The sequence below is a fragment of the Vicia villosa genome, linkage group LG1 (assembly GCF_029867415.1).
Source record: "Vicia villosa cultivar HV-30 ecotype Madison, WI linkage group LG1, Vvil1.0, whole genome shotgun sequence".
In the NCBI taxonomy this organism is placed as follows: domain Eukaryota; kingdom Viridiplantae; phylum Streptophyta; class Magnoliopsida; order Fabales; family Fabaceae; genus Vicia; species Vicia villosa.
The window spans coordinates 59,195,537-59,216,618 of NC_081180.1; the positions used below are offsets into that span (position 1 = coordinate 59,195,537).

Sequence of the window (21,082 nt, forward strand, 5' to 3'; positions counted from 1 at the left end):
AAAGTGAGGATAGAACTTAATCAACTCAGTGAACTTGGCAGCATACTTGGTCACAGACTTGTTCCTTTGCGTCAACTCTAGGAATTCTATCTCTTTCTTACCCCGAACATCTTCAGGATAATACTTCCTCAGAAATTCCCTACGGAAGACATTCCAAGTGACTTCCTCACCTGAAAACTCCAACCTAGCAAGCGTCTCCAACCACCAATCATCAGCTTCCTTAGCCAGCATATGAGTTCCATATCTGACTTTCTGAGCAGGAGTGCAATCCATAACACGGAAGATTCGCTCGAGCTCCTTCAACCAATCAAGAGCACCATCAGGGTCATGCGTACCCTTGAACACCGGCGGATTCTCCCTTTGGAAAGTCGCCAAACTACGAGATCCAGCATTCTCGTCAACAATCGGTTGGTTCTGCATAGCCTGAGCCATCGCTTCCAAAGCAGCAGCTATCGCAGCATCATTCCTTCCAGCCATAGAGTCACTACAACACAAAAACAATCAGCACAAACAACAATACACGATTGTTAGACTACACTAAGACTCGACACTTGGCCGGACAAGACCGACCTGCTCTGATACCACTAATGTAAGACCCCAAATCTACCCCAAGCATTTATGCGGAAAATATCAGAGTATAAAAATTCTTAACAGAATCAGGATGTCACACATTCAACATAAACATAAACCTGTCATGCTTTTTAAACTAATACATAACACTATCAGGATTGGAGTGAACAAAACTCATAACATATATCTCAACTTCTGAATAACATAGTATTCGTAGCATAACTCAAACTTAGGTTCAACATGCAACAGATTCACAATGATTCAACAATTAAGACATAGCATCTTTTGAATCATAAAAAGCAACAATACAAACAACTCCTCAAATACATCATAAGGTTCAATAAACAAATAACGACATCAAACAAGTGTTCATTTCTCCCCGAGTGCTACATATCAGAGCAACGACACCCAAAACTCGACTATAAGCGGAAACAGCTACTCATCTAGATTACCTGCACGTTACCCACGTGGAGGCAACATTCAAACAGGAAGGGTGAGATATCAAACTATATAAATAGGATTATGGCAAATCATATATTAGGTAAGGAATATAAATGAATCACCGTTTCACACAACATCAACACAAACAACACAAAGAACATCATCAAAGAACAATCTTGATATCAACACATCGGCATCTTCAACAAATCAACACATAAGCATCACAATGCATAGACAACAAATTCAACCAACAACAACTACTAATGTCTCGAATGCGACTAAACTATGCATATGCATGTGGTACCATTGGAGTAAAACTCCCAACTTAGAATATTGCCAGTAATTCTGAGGCATAAGGCAAAGCCTTCAACACGGTCACATATCAACATCACACCGTTCAACTTTATGTTATGCTATGCTATGCGGATACATACAACGACCACAATTCGACAACGAAATAACGACATATCAACAACACAACCACGTTCACATATCAACATCACACCGTTCCATTTTAGCCAAAGGCTCACAACACAACTTATCAATTCATAGCGTTATATATAGAATATTAAAATTTGCTATAATTCACACTATGAGACTACTCAGATTACAATGCACAAAATAATCATATTGGCAATCAAAACATTAATCGCAACAAAAGCATCCAAACGAAATCACAATTTTTGGTTAATTCGCAATATATCAACAAACCAAGTAAGCCAAAACAACTTCCAATTAACATTTAACTAAATTAGATATCATGTTAAAGAAATGAGACAAGCACATGGAAGCCCATAAGTTTTCCTAATTTTACATCCACACTTAAAACTATCCGGGCCCATTGTCTACACACGCTTCGCTTCATGAAAAATAAAATTCAATCCCGCTCGGGATATATTAAGAACCAACTGTGAGTATAGAGTTTTATCTTTGAATTAGGGTTCTACCACAATTATGCTCCGACCAAAATTTGTTTGAATTTCATTATGTTGGTTTTGAAGCATTTGGTTCACCGTGTCTCATTCTCTAAAAAAATATCCCTTGCTATCACACAACTATTTCTTCAACGCCGGATGTGTAGATTCAACTCTATTAGTTGTGTTTCCCAAATATCTAACCCGGTCTGTCCATGCACACACAACTCTCTCTTTCACCTGATCAAAAATAGTATATTCCATGTATGTTAGAAAATTTTGATACTTGACGCACAAGCTTCTGAAATGTATAACATTCTCAACATACAACTCTTCTGTAGAGGAATTTAAAATATTTTCCCATGCATCCATTATATTCTCCACCACAACACTAGATTTTACCATATTTCCATCTTCACCCTTGAAATCTTTGGTGCTAACCGTAGGTTTGAGCTCAGCTCTCACATTTTTGTTATATGATACCGACAAAGCAATGCATAGGATGTAGGAAACACACTACCAACCGTACTCATAAGGGTGTTATCTCGGTCGGTTACAATGACACTAGGCATATTTTGTGGATCATTCAAAAAACTCTTGCATATATTCAACGCCCATGTAAAGTTGTCTTCTTTCTCACATTCGAGAAATACAAATCCAACTGAAAATGTCTTCTCCGTAGAAGTGACATCAACAATTTCTAGAAGCGGAAGCCTATACTTGTTGGTCTTGTACGTTGAATCAATTATAAGGACACTTGTAAATGTGTTGAGCAATTTGATACTTTCTATATATGAGTCCAAAAAATGTCACGAACATTGACTTTATAATCACACACTCTGTATCTTGAAACATAATGGTTATCATCCAAAAGTTTCAAAACTTGTTGCATTTCGGATCTCGGACCTTTGCTCGAAATGTTTCGTTTATAAAGTTCATTGTATACTTGCTTGATATTAGAAACACTTTGTGGCCTTTTCCATTTCAAATCAGCAAATATGTTTCTCGGCGCAACTTTGTTATCGACATTTCTGAAATAATTTCTTTCTCCCCCGGCTTAAGTCGACCTAAAATTGAATGATCTTGTAGCTTGGTGTCCAATGCATGATTATGTTTATCAGAAATGACACTAAACCGCCATGTATCATCCACCCCATATGACCCGCACAATTTAGACGGACATTCACATTTTCTTGATCCGGTGTCATCATGTTTTAACTTCCGAATTTTTGAAACATATTTTCCATCTCTCTCGCATCTCATCGTTACAAATGCTTGCCTTTTACTAGCTTCATTGTCGGACCTTCCAATCACAACGTCAAACTTGAGTTCACTAGCTTCCATTCGGACCCATTCAAGCATATGTTGACGAGCATTGAAAACTTGATCATTTGTAAATTGTTGCCGAACATCTATCTTGACAACTGTCATTTTAACATCGTCCTTCACCTCATCCGACTTAACATCACTATTCACCTTGTCCGAAATAGGTTTGGGAAACATGTCGAGGTGCACCATATTTAAAACAGGCAAAAACAAAAAATATGTTAAGAATTCTATTTCTGTAACAGGCAGTTTCGGAAATGCACTTCTGAAATAATTTAGGTGGATTTCAAAAGTACACTTCTGAAGAAACGCAATTTTTTCATCCATAAATCGGCTCTAATGCAAGGAAATGAAAGACGAACAAAAGAAACTTTAACTTAAATTGCAGCTCATTATGCTCTCTTTGACATGATAAAACACTTGAAATTTGATTTGAAGATGAAAAATAGATTGAGAATGGATGAAGTTTTTTTGGAAGGATTTAGTTATGGGGTGAAATGAGAAGCAAAGTGGTATAAGCTAAATATTTTCGAAAATGCATCTCCGAAAATGTCACCGAAAGATTAAATTTAACATTCAAGTGTAAACAGAGTGTTTTTTTATATGCATTTCTGAAACACCTTAAAATTTGATTTGGAGTGTGCTCAAGAGATACACCTCTAAAATACATTTTAAGGTCAGAGGTGCATTCGGAGATTTATATTCAAAAGGTATCTTAGAATTTTCAGAAATTTTTTTACCCAAAAAAAAAAAAGAAAATGAATTGGGGAGTAGTTATTAACCAAAAAATTACTTTAACCTCGATGGAGTCAAATCAAAATTTCAGAGTCTGAAGAAAAAGGTTTAAACAAGAATGATGACGGTTCCCTTACTTTATTATTGTTGGCTGAGTTCGTTGTTGTCCTTGAATATCTAATTGAGATGGGACCAAACCAAAACACAAAGGCCGTATATAGGTCAGCCTTTTCAGCAAAAACCCAAAGGACCCACCGCCCCATAAGAATGCACCTTGTAGCCCCGGCAACGCGTGCTCCCATTCCACATCCATTTCTGTCCATCTCCACGTCTTTATTGTTTATTATTTTCCTTCTATTCTATAACATTCTTAAACTGAAAGAGAGAGAAGAGCAGCCTCACCACAAGCATGTGATGTGGTCATCTTGGTAAAAGCAAAGCATACATAGAGGATGGATCTAATCTACTACTACTATGTATTATAAATACTTTTCTAAATGCACATATACCCGTATAGGTAAAGCATGCATATTGTTAATTTGTAAACTTATAATCCAAAGGTTGTTGGGCATGGCATAGGCTATATCGGATACTAATTGTAACTTCAATTTCTTAACTTCAAAATTTTTCCTTAATTTACTTTACACGAATTTCATTTATAAATCTTGATTCAATTAATTGAAGTTTGGAATCATGATGTTGGTGAGAAGTTTGACGACAGTTGTTAAGCTATTTCAAGAGTGTGCCTGCAAATACTATAACAATCAAATTAATGAATATTGCAAATGTGAGGTTTAGAGTTTTGAATTATGTGTATCTAATCTCTTTTGTTTATTCCATTTCATAGATGGATTTGTTGGGAATTACAATAATATTTGACTGCACCGAATCATTTTGACGTTGAAGATAAATTATAATGAAAACTAAAATAAATGATAATGAACAAAATTAATCAATTTGTCAAACAATATGAGCAAATTTACACGAGTAAGATGATGACTTATCGGCAAGTGTATCGATAGTATCGAAGTAATAAATAAGATCGTATTCATAGTGACTAGTATTTAACCAGACAAATATTGCGCAGTGTTTAGAAAGTAACAATAGGGTGGGGATGTTTCGAGTTTGCTTGCAAGAAAGTAAAAGTTGTTCTGACAAATATGAAAAAACGGTAAGGTTTTGCGAAGAATCCCTTATTTCTTTCTTGTTGATGTCCAATGCATTACATGAATAAAATGTTGTTATATTTTCACGACGAATTAACAGGTCCACTATACCAAATCCCTCAGTGTATAGCTCACTAATTTCTACTAGAGGTCTTTAATCTCTATTCAACTAGGGTAAGTGGAATCAAACCATAATATAGTGTGTTAATTCTAATATCACTATTAGAGGTCTTCTATCCCTATTCAACCAGCATAAGTACAATAATTACCGTAGTTCAGACACATAGAATAAGGGCCAGTAATCGTTATATGTCTATGATCATATTAACATGGTAATCTCAAATAATACGCATTAAGAAAAAAAGGCAATTAAATATAAATATAACTACGATAATTCATGCAACATCAAATTAGACATATGTCCCAACAGGTTCAAAATAAGCTCATCACACAAAATCTAACCAAAAATTGTTTAGCTACCTACACTGATACAATTAAAATACCAAACAGTTAGATGAAGATTGCATAAGAGAATCCTTGAAGATCTGGCCTCCAAGGATTTACATTATTCTCTAAAAATCCAATTTCGGTACTTAATTTTGTCACTTGTAGTCAAAATTCGCATAACACTTGAAAAGATGCCAAAATTCCCCTTTTAAAACCTTCAGAAACAGTCAAAACGCGTCATAATTTGCCCAGAAAAAGGGACCATCGCGCGTGTCATGAATAGCATCGCGCGCGATGTAGTTTTTCAGCTCTGTCACGCACGTAATGGCGAGCGTGATTTTTCTAACCAAATTTCTCTAAGTCTCTATTTCTTTATAATTGGTCATTTTTGCATGATTTTTTCCATTATTCCTCAAACTTGCTCACCTTTGACTTGTTTTTCTCCGAATCTTTGACAAAATATATGCAATGACAGAGTGTCATCATAAGAATAAAATGAAAGATGAGTACACAAAGAATGTGTTTATCCAATTCGATCAAATTGATTTACTCTGCTAGAGATGCATCTCTTTGATTCACTATACTTCAAAATTTGTTACAATAGATTACAAGATGAATTTCCAGAAAATAATTTCCAAGTTGTCAAGAAAAACCCATATTTTCTAACCAAGTATTTTTCAATCTCTCTAATTCACAATGTATGAATCACAGAAATTCAAAGTGTATAAAAGATTTTCTCAATCCTTGAATATATCCTCAAAGGTCTTCCCATTCTTGAAATAATGAATTCTAATAATCCATCTCATTCTACCTTTAAGTTATTCTCTCTAGAAAGCTACCCAATAACACTTGTATGTTAGTAAACCAAAAAAAGGGGTGAAAACACCTTTTAAATGTTTAACGCGAAATGAATTGTGTTCTCTAAATGCATTGCGTTCCTCCCAAATGCACTGCGTTCTTACAAATGATTTTTTTTATATATTTTTGAGTCAATATCTATAATTCTCCACTTTGACTTTAACATTGAGTGATGTCAATTTACCCGTCATCCATCTTGATCAGTGGCGGATCCAGAATTTTTCTTTGTTGGGGGCTTAAAAAAATAGTCTATATTTTAACTATACAATTTATGAAATTTATAAAATACATAATAAAAATAAATAAAAAATAAATAAATAATAGTTGAGTGAATCTACAAGTAGACACAAAATAATTAATATTAAATAAAAAATTTAAAATTTAAATAGTAGAGAAGCAATAACAAGAAGAAGAGATCAAATAAATGGTTGTTGATACTAAAGTTGGAAGGAAAGTATGACTTATAGTCAAAGAGAATAAAGTTAAGATTTGATTTGATAGAAAAATTAAATTGGAATAAGGAAGAGTTAAAAAGATAAAATGAAATTAATATGAAGGTGTGTGGTGAGTGGAATAAGTATACTTTGATGTGGCTAGTAAATAGATGGGGGCAAAAAAACAAAATAGAACAAAATATAACAGTTAATATAAAGAAAATTTTGGTTTTCTTGTGGGGGCTTGAGCCCCCAATTTGCTTCAAGTGCATCCGCCCCTGATCTTGATGCTCTCTCCAAAACTTGAATCATTAACTAACTTGATCATGTCCAAGTGATTCTTGAACCTTAAACTAGACATTTGCATCAAGTTGCATCCAACCACTATTTTCTACTTAGGTAGTCTCACAAACACACTAGCATGGTTCTTCAATATTGAATGTCTTTTACCATTCAATGTCTTCAATAATTTTTTTCTCATTTTTCTTTCAAATGCATTCCTAAAGGTCTATGGTTTTGATTCTTTCACTTCTTCAACCACATTCAAAGCATAAAAAATAAGCTCAACACAACCATATCTCTAAATTGGTATAATTTCTCTCTTTACCATATCACAAGTCAAATAATAATTAAGAGGCATTGTATGCTTCCCTTCACTAGAACTAGAATCGGGAGTCTTGACTTCCTAATTATCTCTAGTATTCATAAAAGAAACCTCCACTTCAAACTTAGTTTATGCATTATAGTTTCTAGTCATTTCACTCCAGATGTTTACTTTTCATCCCTTTATGGCTCTTTCCAAAAGTAATATACCTTCTTATGATGAATTTTGATCCTCCAGGTTTCACCTTCCATAGCTTGTAACCTATTACACCTTCTGGATAATCAATGAATACACATTTCACAGTCCTTGCTCTAAAGAACTTCATATCTGAAAAAGCCTCCAGTTTGTTGTCAATTCTTCTTTTAGTAACATGTCTTGATCTCAAATCACATAGCTTGTTTTTTTGTCATGAAAGTTTTTACTAGATGATTATGCATGACCAATAACAGTGGAATCATCTAAAATATATAACTCAAACATTTTAGACCCTCTATCCACAATCCATGCATCATGAGAAAATTTCAGCACCTCATATTCAACTCTAGTGCAATATTCTAGTTCATCCAACACACGTATGGACAACAAATTCCGCTTAAGCTCGAGAACATACCTCACATTATATTGAAATAATTAATAGTTATCAAAAAAATTTAAGTCTAATTGTACCAATACCATGAATTTTGCAATCCTTATTATCACCAATTTAAGTGACTTCGCCTTCTTTAATCTCCAAAGTTTCAAAATATTTTTCCTTGACACATTTGCTAAAATCATTCTGAGTCTATGATACGATTCTTCTTTGTCTCTAAATTTGACAATGTTAGTACACCAACACTCTCATAACCATCCTCGTCCGAGGCAACTGCAATCTAACCAATATCTTCATTTCCCCTTCTCTCGCAAATACGCTTCTTGAATTGGCCCATTTTATGAAGAAAAAAACATTTTAACCTTGACTTATCAAAACCCCTGTATTTGGACTTCCATATACTCTTACTTTATCCTCTTGAGAAACTCATGCATTCACAAATATCATTAACCTTCAAATCTTTAATCATTGCAAGCTCCTTGAATCTGACAGTTGTTTGAACTTCATCCAAGGTGCTAGTATTTCCTTATGATACGAGAAAAACATCCTTGAAATGCTCAAATGATATGGATAATGACCTAAATGAGAGTATATCCTTGTTCTAATCATCAATCTTTCTTCAATATTCTCCAAGTCATTAATGATCTTGCAAAATTCTTTCAATTTCCTCCCAAGTTTCAGACACAATCTCCAAGCCATAGACTTATTCATATACAATGATTCAAGATTGGACCACATCAAAGGCTAAATCTTCCTCCTAGCAACCTTACTTAAAACTTTATCTCCAAGGTACAATATAATGAAACTTTTGGACTTATCCACCTTCTCGGTTTTCTTTTCTTGTGTTAGTGTGCGGACATCAATGTCTCAATCTTCAATGCTTCTAGACACCTTTTATGAGTAAAGATTGCTTGCATCATCAATTTCCACAACCTAAAATCTATCTCCAAAAAACTTCATGATATCTCATTTAAAATTCATGGTGCTTCACTTGTAAATTAAACTCATTAACCCCATTGTGGATGTCACTTGTTATGAAATACAATAATATTTGACCGCACCAAAATCTTTTGATGTGTGGGACAAAGAACAATGACAATTAAATTAAATGGTCTAAATTAAAGAAAAATTAATCAATCTTCCAAATAGTGTAAAGAAATTCACACGAGCAACAATAAAATAATATATGAGTATACAAAAAATTTGATTACCTAGTTCGATCAAACCAAGTGACTTTGGGGGAGAGGACACCTATCTAATTTACTATACTTCAATAGTTGTTATAAGATATTACAAGGTGAGTTACGATAAAATATTCTTCCAACTTTCCAAGAACAATCACATTTTCTACCCAAATATTTCTTAATCTTTCCAGCTATCAACATATGAACACAAACCGAAGGTCTTTAGAAGTGTTTTTTAATCTTTTTAGACATCTCCAAAGTTCTTCCACTTCTTATAACAATTACTCATAAGAATCTCTTTAAAATTATCTAACAAAAGGCCGAAATACCTTGAACTCCATATAAATGCATTAAAAACTTATGTGGATAGTTTTGACATTTTGTAAGATATGTTTTCAAAAACTACTAGTTAACATTTTACTTATGGTTGTTTTATATAGTTAATGATATAGACAAATCTTTATCCTCAAGAGCTAATGATATAGATAATTAAAGATCCACTAACCTTCTTGTGCAATATCTAGTACTAGGGTTGTAATTGCAAAAACTTTGACAATCAAGTTAATGACGATCGTAAATTTAAGGTTTAAATTTAGAATAATGTGTACCTGAATCTGAACTATTTTTTCCGATTTTATAGTTGTATTTTAAGATTTAGTTGCGCTCTAGAATCTTCCTCAATGAAACTTGTCTGAAGGACAAATGTTATTGGATCCAGATGGTTTGCCAATCGATTCTGATCACAAGTTTTAGAGTCTTCTTTGGAGACAGTTAGTTCAACTGGTAGATGGTAGGGGATTAATTTACCCTTATTTTCTAATGGACTTGATACCATGCGGATTGAGCCTTAGTCATCTGAAATAATTAATGTTACCGATTTGATAAGATAAGATATAAAGATGTATTTATAAGTGGACTCAATTATTCTCATAAAAATAAGTTTTATAAATATATTTGAGATCCGTTGAACCGCCTAACTATTAAACTACAAACTTATCGTAGTAAAAGAGATAAGATTTGAATAACTCTTAATAGGGAGAGACAATTATGATCTTTCATATCAATTTTCTAATAAAATTGAATTAAGCCAACCCAAATTCTAATATTTAAATATGATCCAAGCATCACCATTGCTTGTAAATTAAATGGATGATGATGTACAAATGGAGGAGCTAGCACCCATGTGGCCAGTTAACACATACAATCATTGAGTTATATCTTCCTAGATTAATGCTGAAAACCCCATCAAACAGCATATTGTACCCATTTCCACACAGTACCCGTACGAACTATCCATATACTATTTACTCCATAAATGTCAAGAGAATCAAACAAAACAACTCATCATGAGATAAGCCCATCATTTTTTGCCCCCCTTTTTTATTTTCATTATATATTTAAAAACCAAAAACCTAATGTTACATTTGAATATTAAAATCCTAAAGCCAGTTATACTAGATTGAACAACGTTACCAAAAAAAAAAACAAATACTAGATTGAACAATTACATTAGATACCATTTATTGTACGGTCAAGATCTATCTGTCGGCGATTTAAGCTTCTTCACATAGACATAACCTTCAATAATTCAAAATATAAAAACAATTTTTTTCTATTATTATTTATACAAATTTGAGGTGCATGCGATTCACCTCAACAAGCTATGCTGTTATGTTGATTATTTGTCTTGAAAAACCAATACCTTGTGATCCTCAAAAAAGTTATAATAATAATATAAATTTTAGTAGTATAGTATAGTGCTAATAATGCGTGTATTTATTTATATATTTATTTCCCTATCTTTACTGTTACTACTAATTTAATATATCTACATTGCTGGACCTGTCTTAGGCATCTCTTCCACAAAACTTGAATCACATTGGTCAAGTCACTGAGATTTGTTTCGCATGCTTTCTAACTTGTAACCACTCATGCAATATACCACTTCGTTTTCTGTGTCTTTAAAGGGAAAAAGAATCTTGAAATTCTATAAACAGTTCTCTTCTGTTTGATCTCCAACAGTATATAATAGCCAGAGCTTGATAGGGAATTTGAGAGCATATTTATCTGAGTTTTCATCAAATTTAACAAAGGTTGTCCCTCAAGTTTCTTGCCTTTTCTTCAGCAGAAAATTGTTATATTCTTGAACTTTGCCAGGTTAGAAACTATATTTCATTTCTTTAGTTTTTTATCGAAGATGTGTCTGGTGTCTGATGTTTGTGTCTGGTGTTTGATGTTTGTGTCTCTGTTAGTGCTTCATAGATCGAAGATGATATGTAATATGAGTTTATATCATGTTATTTGTATGATGAAAGTGTGTTATTTCATGCATGAGGAATATGCTTTGTGATTATGCAATGTCAATGCCTAGAATCTAGAAAATTATAGAGAACTATTTCATAAAACACTCTTTCCATTAAAAACTATAATGATAATGATGATTCTTCTTCAAGCATTCTTATTTTTCAATTATATGAAAAGAAGAGAATAATGTTACCTTGTGATCATGTATTCAAATATTTCAATAATTGAAAATATATGGTTAAAAAATGACATCACATTTGTGTGTGTGTGTATAAGAGAAGTTATTATTATTATTTATTATTATGGTAGGAAAAAATGAACAGGTAAAGTTGTCGGGAGATATTTTTTATTTTTGTGATGAGTTTAATTCAAATGTGGTCCAAAGTATTGGAAGGAGACAAACTATACTAAAAGGAAGTAGATGCCATCATTTTGTGCCAATGTTTTAAGAATCAGTTGGACCATTAATATTCATGTGCTTGCTTTCATAGAATCATTCTATTTTCTATATAAACAACTTTTCATCAATCACCTCTATTCTCTTAGAATTTTCCTCATTTAAGGTTGAATATGTATGAAGGTGAACTTGTGACAAAGAAGAAGGTAAATAGATCCTTAATGGAGAAGCTTGTTAGGTCTTGTGACAAAGAGTATATGAGAATGGCTATGTTAAAGCATGAAGAAACTTTCAAACAACAGGTACTTAGATTATTATTTCTATTTCAATTCGTAGTTCAGAGATTTTGATGTCTGGTGACTAATATTGAAGTCGCATCAGTTGTCACTGATTTAACTTCAATCATAGTCACAGACTAATGTAGACATCAGAGTTTGTTTGATGTTGCGAGCTAGATTGTGTATGGAATTTTTTTTCAAACACGTGTCATACGAGTGTAATGAGAGTTTTCTTTTAGGTATATGAACTTCATCGATTGTATCGAATACAAAAGATAATGATGCAAAATATGGAGGCTAGACGAGGCGTTGAAGTGAAAGAACAAGAATGGTACTTTCGAAACGCGATTAGCTTAACTCAAAATGCTAATCATCATAAAGATGCACAAGAAAAAAGGACTCAAATCAAATTTGATCTCGAAAGGCCAGCAGAGGAGCACATTGCGGAATCAGATGACGACGAGGGGATAGAGATCATCGATGAGACGGAGATTGAGTTGACATTAGGCCCGTCGCGATATAACCGTAGCAAGAAAGGTGAGACACCAATCACTTCAGATTCAGGACATAGCTTATCTTCATCTTCAACTGGATCAAGTGGCATACACAAGATAAGAAGATATACACATCAAAAAAGAGAAGAATCAAATGGAATCATTAGGAACAGCTTTGGTCTTGAAGAACAATTGAGACAACAAGAGAGACTAAAACAATCACCTTGGTTTTTTCAAGTGATGAATCTAAACATGACATAAGAAAAAGAAAACATGTTAATGTTAATGTCAATGTGATATATTTAAATTTTCTAGCTAACTTTTGTGAATGATGTTAGTGTTGTGTGGAGTGTTGTGTGATCAATTGTTATCAAGTTATGGTGGGGTTTGATATGTCACGCATTAAGACCACTATTTTACTTTGCACAGATCCATTACTATTCACATGTCACATGTCACATGTCACATGTCACATGCCACTCATGTTTGTTTGGTCCACAAGGTTCTCACATTCCATGACAGTAATATGTAGAGTTTATTAAATTCTAACTGTTTAGAGACTATGGAAGAAGTTATTTACAGTTAGTATTTGGATATCTTATAACATTATGTAAGTTTCTTTTAGTTAATTATAACTTGTTGAATGTTGATAGATTATTTTAGACTTTCTTTTTCTGTGTGGTGAATATGTCTTTAAATATGAGGTTTTTAGTTTTTAAAGGTGATAATTCGAATCATATTTATATAGTTTTAATGTTGATTTGAATCAAGATATAATAATCAAACCAACTTTTAAAGTAATTCGAGTCATGTCTGTTTTTTTCATATAAAATCAAAGTGTAATAGTCGTGACACCAACAAAGAGAGAAGAAATCAGTGAGGAAGATTAGAAATTTTATGTGGAGAATTTTTTTTTGTGAGTGTACTTGTTAAAAGTACAATCCGTGACAACTCCTAATGATTAATGGTTGTCAAATACTTATAGAGTTCGTTGTAAGGTTTAGAGTTAATTCTCGTAGGGAATGAGAAGCTCTGTATATGAGGTAGTTGTGTAAAAATGAGATTGGATGCTTCTTAACTTCATGATTGAGGTATTTATAGGAGTTTTTGTTCTGGATCCCAGACCCCTAGGAAGTAGCAATCCCTCCCAAGAGAATGTGGGAGTGGACAGTTAATCTCATGTTGTTCAAGAAAGCGTGATTAACTTTCCCCTGACGTATGCTTCAGACGAGTTGTCCAGGAAGTGGGTGACATATTTGAGGATGGGGTATCACATCCAGTAAATGGGAAATCAATCTAGTAAATGGACGATCAGAACACGGTGTGGGCCAGATGCTACATCAATTTCCTCCCGCGTCCTTATGCTTTAGACGAGTCGTCCAGGAAGTGGGTGACATATTTGAGGATGAGGTGTCACATCCAATAAATGAGAGATCAATCTAGGAAATGGTCCTTCATAAATATACCAATACACAGTCCTTCAAGCATGAGATCTTGAAAAAGACAAGTGATTAGTCTTATTTTCCTCTCCTTATCTAGATGAGCCCCTACGAGATACTTGGGGTGAGTCTCTTCTATATAGGTGAGTTCATCTTGTATGAGGTGAGTCCCTATTTTATTAGGTCAGTCTCTCATATATTAGGCGATCCCTCGTGTATTAGGTTAGTCCATCCTGTATGAGGTGAATTTAGGATACATATGCAGGTGTCAATGAGGTGAATCACACAACACTCAGTTGAAGAAAATTAAACTTCATCTAGTTGTGGTAAGCATGTGTTGCATTGAATACGATCGATGATTAATTTTCCCAGAAAGCCAAATCCGGCCTTACTCCTTACGCATGTCTTTAACATGGAGAATATTTTCCATTTATTGAAACAATTGAGGTGCCCAGTGAGCGGTAGTAGGTTTCCCCTAAATTGGACTTCCCCGCCCTATAAAAGATTTCAACTTTCCTCATTTAATCCTTTCTACATTCCTTCTTAACTTCCATCCATTTTGTTAAGAGTTATTATATGCGCAAAGTGCATTCATTTCGCAAGTTCTTGACCATGATTGCACGTATCATTTTATTCTTCATTTGCACATTCTATCCTTAACGGTAATTGTAACACTCTAATTTCTCCAACGTAATTTATAAATAAAAACCAGAGTATATTAAAACAACGACGTAATTAGGATGCTACATCCAACTTCAACTAGCTCATACAATAGGATATGTAACACATATGGTATTTAAAATAATAGAATCATAATACAAGTCTGAATTTCAATTATTTTATTTGCAGCAGAAAAGACATTAACCAATCGAATAGTTTCAAATTCTCAACATGAATTATAACAAAAGTAATCATAAAAGGAATCATCAAACATCGAATATTCACATAATAATCTCCACCAAACATAAATTAAAAATAAGTGTTCTCCCCCGGTGTTACATATCAGAGCAGACACCGACTCAACAAAACATAAAGAAGAGCAACCTCTTCCACTCACTTCCATGCCTCTACTGTGAATTATCTGCATGATGCCCATGAAAAAGCAACATTCGAACAGAAGGGGTGAGAATTCACAATCATATAATAAAATTGCATAATAATATGTAAGCGTATAAATATCACATACATGATCACCAATCAACAGTCCTCACTCCACAAAATTAAATTATTATCACATGACATATATGCAAATGCAATGTGTTAGTACCATGATTTTAGGATTGGAATTTTTTTTTGTTAAAACTTGGTTTACAACAAGATGTTGGGGAAGATGTCCTAACATGTTGGTCATAATCATTGAAGATAGAAGTTTGACAAATGTTGTGACATATTGTACTAGAACATCAGTGCAGGCTATTTTAATTCTTGACAGATTTAAATAGATTTTGTGAGATTCCTTTTGGACACGTCTCACTTATTTTTGCAGCCTAAAAAGATTTAATCTGGAAAAAGTAATTTTATCTCCAACTATACATAAGTTTCTAAAATTGGATATTGAGACAATTTAGGAAACTTAATGTTTTGTTCTATGATTTAAGGAGATTTTTCTGCATAATTGGCGCAGCTCTTAGCTTGTGGATCAAGGAATATCTGAGTGAAGATTTTGAAGCTCATGGACTCCTGAGTAGTCATTAAATATAAACCTAAATCTAGTGTAATCAAGCTTTCCCAATTTATAAAATTAGGGGAAGTTTAGAAGTCTTAGGTTTTGAGAGTCTCTTGTGTTTTTTAAGTCACCCATGAATCTTTTGATACAATTAGGTAGACTGGTTGTTACTTGACTGTTTGTCAAGTTATTGTTCTCACTCATGAGCTTTTAAGCAAGGAGTTTAGTATTGTTATTAGTTTAAGCTTTTAAGAAAAACTAAGTATTTTGTATTGGAAGTGCAATCTTCAGTTTGGTTATTTTGATACATTCATTGGGATTGAGACTATTTTATCACTGAGGTTATTAATTGTAGGAAGTGAGAGGGGGATCTCATATCTAGAGGATTCTAGGTAGAATTTTCACAAGGTAGGGATTAGGCAAGAAGTTGTAAACTGAGACTCTTTAGGCTTTGAACTAGTACTATCTTAGTGAATTTCCTTCCTGGCTTGGTAGCCCCCAGAGTAGGTGACGTTGCACCAAAATAGGTTAATAATTGACTATGTGATTTACCATTCTGGAATTTGTTTATGCATATTATATATTCTAGTTTATTGTGTTCTATCACTCAGCAGACGTTGTAACATCTGTCTTGATATAATGTTATAATGTTGGGACATCGGTACTGACATGTTTTAAAAGTGTCAGAATTTCAATTGGCATCAGAGCAGGCACTTTGTTCTGTTTATTTCGGTGAGCTCGAGGGAGATAATATTCTGGTATTATATGTCTTTGGGAAATCTAGAATGATAGAATTCTAGAAATCAATGGACAATAGAATCTTGAAGGTTGTTAGGATGGGGGAATCTTAGTGCTAAGGATATTTAAGGGAAGAGTATGAATTGGCTCTTTGTAACTCTGAAGCTGTTAATTCCGTAATCAATGATGTTGATAAGCATTTGTTAATAATGGTTATCACATGTGTTGTGGCCAAAGATACTTGGGAAATTCTCAAGTCCACTCATAAAGGCACATCTAGGTGTTTTGGTAGAAAAGAGTTCAAACAAAAGGCTGCTCAATATGAAGATACTTAGATTTCTACCCAAGAGATTTGCCATGAAATTGACAATCATTGAAGAAGCTCAAGATATCAACAACATGAGAGTGGTGAACTTTTTGGGCCACTTTAATATTTCTTTGAGCTTCTCTAAAATGACAATTCTAAATAAAAGAGCAAAAGCATGGATTTGGTCTCCAACTCTACATGAGTTTGCAACATGATTTTTTATGAAGGTTTATTTAATGCTATTATGCATTTCAATCAAGTTATGGGAAAGTGGATAAAAGGTCAAGGCCAAATGTCAAGAACATCAGTCATGACATCAGCAAGATCTTTGATGATCAAAGAAAAGCTGGATCTAAAGTAAAAGCACCCAGCACAATATATGTGGAGGCTTTGGACTTACTATGGCAAAATGCCCTATCTACTTCAAGAAACAACTGAAAGGGCTTTCTAATTCTTGATCTGATCAGGATAGTGATCCTGATGTTGTACCTGTCAAGACAAGAAGGTGAGCGTCTGATGTAGACTCTTACAATGAAAAAATAACTCATGATGAGATAACTGCTTCTTACAAGGAACTGTGGTTAAAAAATGGAGAAGTCTATCAGCAGAGAGCATATAAAAAGGTAACTTTTTTCTCAACTACAGACTGAAAATGAAGATTGTTTGTATACTATCTTTAACCTGCAGGATGAGTTAACCTTTGTCTTTGACCTCCAAACTTTAAATCATGGTCAAGTTTGTGAGGAGGGTGACAATTGGTTCTAGTATGCTTAAGATATTCTTCAAGATTGGAAGATGATTGGAAACCTAAAAGGGATAGGATTTGATTTTCATGGATTTAACAAGTAAGGAAAGTCTTAAATTTGTTTCCATTCAAAGGTTGTTAAATCCATGGTCAAGTTTGTGAGGAGGGTGACAATTGGTTCTAGTATGCTCAATGATGTCAAACAAAATGTCTCAACATCGTGCCAGACATTAGAATTCTCAAGCTAATGGCAGGGGATTGCACTGGAAATGTCACTTATGTGGTAAAAGATAAGCATATCAGGCCATTTTGTTTCAAGTTGTATGGCTATCCAAAGGTACAATTCAACCTAAAGTTGACCAAACATTGGATAAAACTCAAGGAAAGTGCTAATTATCTTATTACTCATGTTACTCTTAGAGTTTTTTTTTTGCAAAAGAAGATTGGTATATCTTCTTTGACACTGGTTATTCCAGACACATGACTGGAGTAAAGGAGTTCTGGTGAACTTTAAGTATCACTTCATCTTCCATGTCACTTTGGTGATAATGCCAAAAGTGAAGTTAAAGGAATTGAGAAACAGGATCGAACAACATTTTCTAGTCTTGATGAGTTTCTTCTTACTAAAGGACTAGTGACTAGTGTAATAAACATAAGTCAATTGTGTGACCAAGGTCTGAAGACAAGTTTCATTAAGGAAGAATGTATGGTCACTAATGATATGGATGAAGTCTAATAAGGGAGTCAAGGCCAAAAACAATTATTATTTGTGTGGTACCACAAGAAAACACTTGCTCATTCGCATACTTAATGATCAAAGGAAGTTAAAGTCCAGATGTCACACCAGAAGTGGTAACATCAGTCTAATGGAAAAGTTCTAGGACTTCCTATTATGGGACTAATGAGGTCAATATAAGGTGGAAGTCTTGGCAAACAAAGGCTGGTCTATAAGGTTGTTGATGATTTTTCTAAAATAACTTGGATGATCTATTGCAAAGAAAAATCAAGATCCTTATCAACTCCTTCAAAGATACCAAAGAGATGTTTCTGATTTACTTTGCTGATAACATAATTTATGTGTACTTCAGAACCAAATTCAATAGTTCAATCATTGAGAAAGGGACTGATGTCCAAGCAGATGTTGGAACATCATCTAAATAGATTGGCCCTCCAAAAGTTAGACTGATTCTAAAGAGCTAGCAGTAACTGAATCATATAACTCTCAAGTCAACAATGTTTTCTCAAGAGCTCAACTATTTTATACAAGGAAATTCAATATTTGAAGTTTGTATCACCTATTGTTTCAAAGGTAAAATATCTAATTATGGTGAATTTAGGATTAAAATTATTGGCCAAGTCTGATAGAGATAAGCAATGAGCTAATCATGATATTTCACAAAGGCTAAGTATTATGCTGAAGGAAGTTGTTGCCCTCAACTATTTTGGATGCTAAATAAATACAATGTCTAAGAGAATGTTGTGACATTGTACTATGGAAAAATGGTTTAAGTCCAGATACTCAAGGATATCAGTTTGCTTAGTAGGACAAAGATCATTAATACTAGTCATATCCTTGTCAGGGGTTTTGCTACAGGAAATAGTGTTTCTCCTAAGCTTGGGACTTCTGAGAATGTACTAGGAGATATAATTTTGAATCTTCGAAGACTATCTATTTTGATAGTTTTGAGGGGTGATTTGGGAATTTTGTACTGTTGAAGAATCATAGCAATTATTGACTAGAAGGCTTGCCAACAACAATTCTTCCTTCTTCATCTAGTGATGCGTGCAATTTCAAAGAAATATTTTCAATGACATAGATAAAGTCATTTCAAATGGTGTAACATTTTTAGTAGTCAAAGCTTGGAAAGAGAGAAAGAAGAACACGAGAGTGTCTTTCTCCTATGATGAGTGGTGCACTGTTAATAAGAATGATTTAACGTCTTTCAATCACTCTGTCATTGACTAATTTGTCTTTACAAGCAAGGTAATGTTACAAACAAGGTTGTTCCTCCTATCAAGCTGCATTTCAACATGAGCAAATATACCAAAATGCTGAGAATAAAAAGGTCCGTCAGTTGGAAGCCAAGAAGGATAAGAGTACTGATCTAGAGAAGATTGAATCCAATGTTGGAACATCTACTGGAGCATTAGTGACAGGGAAGAAATCCGTGTCAAAGATGAAGTCTTCCAAGAAAAATCATGATTATGACTCTGATTCAGATGCTGATGAAAATTGGGTCAACTTCAAGGACTCGGGTGGAAGGATTGGATAGTTGTTTTTTATGTCAAAATAAAATGTTGTTTTTGTTTGTTTCCATTTCTAGTGTGTTTCCAGTGTCTTTGTACATTCACTTTATTTTGTCAATTTTTGGCTAAAAATGGGAGTAAAGTGTTAGAAATTGTTAGTAGTATTAGTCTTTTTATTTGTCTTTTATAGGAGTAAAGAGTGTTGCATGTCACAGGTCTTGACATGTTAATAAAAAATGGGACCATTCTACTATTTAGAATAGAGTAGTCTAGTGTGGTTTCTTGTTGTATGCAACTATTTAAAGGGGAGCATGATAGTCTGTCATGCTTAATGGTGTTGTTGCTGCTACTGCTGTTGTTTTTTCTGCTACTATTGATGTGTGCATGATGTCTTACCAGATGTTCTAACATCCTGCTTGTCGAGGTTTGTGGAGAATATTGGCTACTGTGCTCTGAGTTATGTGTGAGGCTTATGTTGCTGCCTCTGTTGTGTGATTTTGGATATCGTAGGTTGAATTCTCTTGAGATTTGGGTTTTTCCCTTGAGGGGGAGAAATGGTTGGTTGATTTTCTTGTGCTTTTGGTTTTCTCTATGAGGAGGAGAATTGTTTTGTGTGATAGGTAGTTGTACATGTCTGATCCGTAACTGCATCTGATCTGTAACTATATTGTAGTTCTGATATATTTATATGATTGTAGGTTGTACAAATTTTACATGTTTTCATGTAACTTGTGTTTTTGTTTGTGGTTTTATTCCTATCTCCAGGTTTATTATGCAAAAGGTTGTTTTAGTCAAAATTTGCCAAAGGGGGAGATTGTTAGTAGCATGGTTTTAGGATTGGCAACATTTTTTCTAAAACATGGTTCACATCAAGATGTTGGGGAAGATGTCCTAACATGTTGGTCAGGATCATTGAAGACATATGTTCTAACAGATGTTCTGATAGATGTTGTGACAAGATGTACCAGAACATCAGTACAGACTATTTTAATTTTTGACAGATTTAAATTGATTGTGAGATTCCTTTTGGATATGTCTAACTTATTTTCGCAGATCAAGAAGATTTAATCTGGAACAAGTGATTTGATATCCAACTGTACATAAGTTTCTAAAATTGGATATTGAGACAATTTAGGAAACAATGTTTTGTTCCAAGATTTAAGGAGATTTTTCTGCTTAATTGGTGCAGCTCTCATCAC

General features: G+C 33.8%; 1 protein-coding gene across 2 annotated transcripts; it reads left to right on the plus strand.

Moving 5' to 3' along the window:
* Positions 1 to 11,080: 11,080 nt before the first annotated feature.
* LOC131607200 (uncharacterized) lies at positions 11,081 to 13,447 on the plus strand. 2 transcript variants are annotated; one of them, XM_058879230.1, is made up of 3 exons: positions 11,081 to 11,425; positions 12,153 to 12,271; positions 12,487 to 13,447. In XM_058879230.1, exons 2-3 carry the CDS (start codon positions 12,191 to 12,193, stop codon positions 13,000 to 13,002), a joined length of 597 nt encoding a protein of 198 aa, XP_058735213.1. In that variant the 5' UTR covers positions 11,081 to 11,425; positions 12,153 to 12,190; the 3' UTR covers positions 13,003 to 13,447. The 2 variants fall into 2 exon arrangements, with proteins under 2 accessions (XP_058735213.1, XP_058735206.1); XM_058879223.1 differs by lacking the exon at positions 11,081 to 11,425 and having other exon boundaries at positions 11,524 to 12,271.
* The last annotated feature ends 7,635 nt before the right edge of the window (positions 13,448 to 21,082 follow it).